Source organism: Lipotes vexillifer, unplaced genomic scaffold, assembly GCF_000442215.2.
Source record: "Lipotes vexillifer unplaced genomic scaffold, Lipotes_vexillifer_v1.1 scaffold278, whole genome shotgun sequence".
NCBI classification, from domain to species: Eukaryota; Metazoa; Chordata; class Mammalia; order Artiodactyla; family Lipotidae; genus Lipotes; species Lipotes vexillifer.
The window spans coordinates 522,749-527,740 of record NW_006769677.1 but is presented as its reverse complement, the minus strand read 5'-3'; the positions used below and the strand labels follow the sequence as shown (position 1 = coordinate 527,740).

The 4,992-nt window shown below is 51.9% G+C and overlaps 1 protein-coding gene across 1 annotated transcript in view; it reads right to left on the bottom strand.

The window, feature by feature from the left end:
• Positions 1–2,064, bottom strand: part of HAAO (3-hydroxyanthranilate 3,4-dioxygenase) — a 13,579-nt gene extending 11,515 nt beyond the window's left edge. Inside the window, exons 1-2 of the mRNA XM_007445739.1 lie at positions 1,915–2,064; positions 918–996 (exon numbers count right to left, since the gene is read on the bottom strand). Of these exons, the coding sequence (XP_007445801.1) occupies positions 918–996; positions 1,915–1,994 (159 nt within the window). The 5' untranslated portion in view covers positions 1,995–2,064. The remainder of the gene's footprint in view (positions 1–917; positions 997–1,914) is intronic.
• Positions 2,065–4,992: the final 2,928 nt, after the last annotated feature.

Here is a 4,992-nt window from a genome sequence, read left to right as displayed (position 1 = left end):
TGCTGAATTTTTTCCAGAGGAAAATGGCCTCCAGTGAGGTGTGTTGTGAGAAGTGGGTGGCGGGAGAGGGGCGGGGCCTAGGACGGGGAAGAGGCGAGAGGTTGGCTGGCCCGGGGTCCTCCCCGCTCTGCCCTCACCCACCCCTTAGGTGCTCGGTAAATGCTTGTTAAGCGAGTGATTCTCCTATGTTCCCTCCAGTCCCCGGCTGCGGCTGAGACACCAGTGGTGGGGGGTGGAGGCTGGTGACCAAGCTGAACCCCAGACCTTGAACCCCAGCATCAGGCCCCCCATACTGAACCTTTGCCACCAGAGATTCTGATAGCTGGGAACCCATCTGTGTCTCTCAGGGGGCCCATCTTTTTTCTTTGAGTTTACTTTTGTTTGTTTACTTTGGGGTTGATAGCACAGAAATACAGTTCAAAATTCAAGGTACAGAAGGGTATTTAGTACAAATTCCCCCTCCCACCTGCCCACCCCTCCATCAAATCACTCCTAGCAACTGATGTGTCTTGTGCCCTCTAGATAAGGAGGGGGCCTCCCAGCCCTCTAGATAAGGAGGGGGTCTCACTTTGGAGGCCAGTCTTGCATTATTCAGGTTTGGGGGTGAGGGGGACAGGGCATCCCCACCCGGAGCATGGACGGCCCCTGTGTCTGGGGGCTGATGCCCAACAGCTGGAGCCTCTCACACCCGCAGAGGCTGGACTATTTCCCGGGAGCTGTCAAGGATGTCACTGGATGCCCATAACTTCCAGGCAGCAGTTTTACCCTGTGGTTTCAGTTGTGCCCCCTTCACCCATCAGTCATCTGACCACCCGCCTCTCTCATCCACAGGCCCTGGCCCTGGCAGGGGAAGTGTCCCCTCCCCCCGGGCTGGGTCGGTGCGGGGTTGGGGGGGAGGGGGGCAGTCTGCGGCCTACCTCCTCACCCTCCTCGATGTGGTAGTCCTTCCTGGTGTTGGGACCCCCAACGAACATGATTTTGAGCTGCTTCTGGTGCCTGCAGTGGATGAGAGGGGAGAGGTCCTGAACCAGCTCGTGGTTGTACAACCAGAAACTAACACCACATTGTAAAGTGATTATGCTCCAATAAAGATATGAAAAACAAATCCCACCTCATGGGGCTACTGGAGAATTAAATGAGATGATGTGAAAACACTTGGCAGTCTCGGGCTTGTCAAGGTGTTAGTGATTGGAGCTGTGTGGTTTGAGGAGCCGCCCTGCTGGAGATGTTCAGCGGACCCAGAAAACTCAGAACTGTGAACCCGGAGCTGGGGAGCACACGAGGCAGGGCCACCCAGGCGAATGAGGGGGAAGGAGGTGAAGGGTCCATAGGGGAGGGCCTCAGAGGTCTGCCGGAGGAAGACCGTGCTGGGACACGGTCAGCCCTGTTGGGTGCTGGGGCAGAGGTGGCCAGGGAGGGCCTGGTGGGGGTCTGTGTGCGCCCAGCTGCAAAGGGGGGCCTGGGAAGAGCACCAAGTGGAGATCCTCCCGCAGGAGCTGACCCTCTGATTTCGCCCTCTGCCTGCAGCTTCCTGAACGGAGTGTGCGTGTACAGGCCTCCGTTCTACAATTGATTCTGAGGTATCCTCCCCACCCCCCAATTTCAGTGGGGGTTGGAGCGCTGTTTCTCAGCCCTGAGGGACAGGGCCGCCGTCTGGCATCGGCATCTCTTTAGTCTCCGTCACCCAGCCATCCTCAGACGTCAAGGCAGCACGCAGTCACCAGAAAGAGGAACAGACGAAGGTGGTGAAACCCGGAACAGCCCGTCCTCACTCTTCCCTGAACATCACGAGAATGGCATCCCCCTTTCTGCAAGCTTCTGGGTTGACGAACTCCGAGTTGGAGGTTGAGGGGTGCAGATGGAGAAGCGGGTGAGGACAGAGGGCAGGAGGGTGGGGGCGTGCGTGGGACTCACAGGAGCTGGTTGCAGACCGGGGGCAGGAAGGAGGCGCGGTTCTCCTGCACCCAAGCCTTCACTCTCACGGGGCTCTCCATGGTCCCCCAGGAGCCGCGCTCCAGAGCCGTGTGTTCCGCGCCGTCGGAGGGGCGCGCCTCTGCCCGACCGCCTATTGGCCGCCCGGTTAATCAGCATCCCGAGGGTCAAAGGGCGGGGCAACCACCCGTGACGCGCTGTGACCCCTCTCGGACTTTGGTCTGGAGCCACCGCGCGCTCCGCGCCGCCTGGCCCAGCCTCGCAGCACAGTCTGGGCGCCCCGCCCACCCGCGCAGGAGTAGGGCGCCCGATCCAGGCGTAAGTCACAGGATCGAGAACCTTCTTGGTCCCTTGTCCCCAGACTTTCCGCCTGGGCCCCAGAGAAACCCCAAAGAAATCCTGTAAGGGGGAGAAGCCGGGTTTGTAAATCAGAGCACCTGAATACAGGGATGCTGGGACTGGGTTGGGGCCTCAGTTTCCTCATCTGAAAACTGGGAATGTCTACACAGCCATCTCGGGGTTGCATAGCGGCCACCATAGGCGCCGATTGATGTTAGTCCCCTATCCTTTCACGAGGACAGAGGTCGGGCCAGGGTCCGCAGATTTCTTGGGGGCTGCTTGCTCGGCTCTACCTGTGGCTGGGTCGGGAGAGGACGGGAGGAGCAGCGGGGGGCGCAATGCTGGGAGCCCCGGATGCAAGACAGGTACTCGCTGCGCCGGGCTGGGGGGCGCCGTCCACTCACCTACGTTCGCAGGTGGCGGGCAGAGCACCGACAATGTGCCTGGCACTGTTCTCAGCTCCTTTCGTGTCTTGGGGGCATATTCAAGTCACACCACAATTTATGAGGAGTTTTACAGATGAAGAACCGGGCATTCGGACCTCAGGAATCTGGGATGCGGGGTGCGGAGGGCGGACAAACCTAATGGGCTAACGATTCCAGCCTGGGGTGAGAGGCGCTAACCCGGGACCCTCGGGGCGCAGGGAGACCCAATGCGTGCCTGTGTGGGTGCGGAGGAAGGGGAAGGACGATTGGACACTTGCTTTCTTCTCGACCCAGAATTCTTAGGAAGATTGCGCCTGTGTGTTGGAGGAGGGAGGTGAGGGTGGGGGAGAAGGAACATAGCTCAGACACCTGCATCCAGACTGTAGAGCTTAAGAAACTCGAAACTCCTCCAACTCCTGTCCCCCATCCCATCTTGGCCACTCCCTGCTGCCTGGGGTGGGCGGGTTTTCTCAGCACCCTCAGACACAGGGGCTCCTTGTGCAAATCAAAACCCAGTCAGACGAATTACTTTTATTTAGTAAAAACTGTATTTGAAGATAATACCTGCAGTTTGAATTAAAGATATTTTTTCATAGAAAAAAATCTGGAAGTGCCAAAATTTTGGCAAGTCATCTTTGAGTTATGATTTCTTCATATTTCTGCTTTTCTGTATTTTCTAAATTTTCTGTAATAAATATATATTTTGTTGAAAAAATAAATTTTTTAGCTTGGAAAACAAAAACAAAAAAACCCCAGTCTGATAGCAAACAAGACTCCTGCCCTCCCCTGCTGGGATCCTCCTGTTTCCTCTCCACGTACCCCTCCCCTCCCCCCCTTCTCCCTCCTTTTTCTTTTTAGTTATTTATTTAGTTTTTTTTTTTTTTTTTTTCTGAGCATTTCTTTCTAGAATCTTGTTTGGCACCAAAATAACTCAAACCATATTCTTTGTCTTTCTCATCTACAAGTAATCAGAGGAGATGATTGGATGTTTGTTAAATGGATGGATGGGTGGGTGGGTGGATAAAGGCATGAATGAATTCCCACTACAAGGAAAAAAAACCCTCCATGATTTCAGCCCAACAGATGTTCTGATATGTAGTTCAAAGAAAAGAATGACAGTTACCCTGCATTTTACTTTTTATTTCTTTAAACTTTTTATTTTATATTGGAGTATAGTTGATGAACAATGTTGGGTTAGTTTCAGGTGTACAGCAAAGTGATTCAGTTGTACATATACATGTATCTCTTCTTTTTTAAATTCTTTTCCCGTTTAGGTTGTTGCATAATACTGAGCAGAGTTCCCTGTACTATACAGTAGGTCCTTGTTGGTTATCCATTTTATTTTTATTTTTTTAAATTAATTTTTATTGGAGTATAGTTGCTTTACAATGTTGTGTTAGTTTCTGCTGTATAGCAAAGTGAATCAGTTATACGTATACATATATCCACTCTTTTTTAGATTTCCTTCCCATTTAGGTCACCACAGATCATTGAGTAGGGTTCCCTGTGCTAAACAATAGGTTCTCATTAGTTATCTGTTTTATACATAGTAGTGTGTATATGTCAATCCCAATCTCCCAATTTGTTCCACCCCTCCACCTTCCCCCCTTGATAACCATGTTTGTTCTCTACATCTGTGACTCTATTTCTCCTTTGCCAATAAGTTCATCTGTACCACTTTTCTAGATTCCACATATGCAATATTATATATACGATCTTTGTTTTTCTCTTTCTGACTTCACTCTGTATGACAATCTCTAGGTCCATCCACGTCTCTGCAAATGGCATTACTTCGTTCCTTTTTATGGCTAATATTCCACTGTATATATGTACCACATTTTCTTTATCCGTTCCTCTGTCGATGGACATTTAGGTTGCTTCCATGTCCTGGTATTGTAATAGTGCTGCAATGAACTTCAGGTGCAGCATCTTTTCGAATTATGGTTTTCTCCAGATATTTGCCTAGGTGTGGGATTACTGGGGCATATGGTAGCTCTATTTTTAGTTTTTTAAGGAACCTTCCTACTGTTCTCCACAGTGGCTGTACCAATTTACATTCCCACCAACAGTGTAGGAAGGTTCCCTTTTCTCCACACCCTCTCCAGTGCTTATTGTTTGTAGATTTTTTTTTTTTTATTTTTTTTGCGGTACGCGGGCCTCTCATGGTTGTGGCCTCTCCCGTTGTGGAGCACAGGCTCCGGACGCGCAGGCTCAGCGGCCATGGCTCACGGGCCCAGCCGCTCCGCGGCATGTGGGATCCTCCTGGACCGGGGCACGAACCCGCGTGCCCCGCATC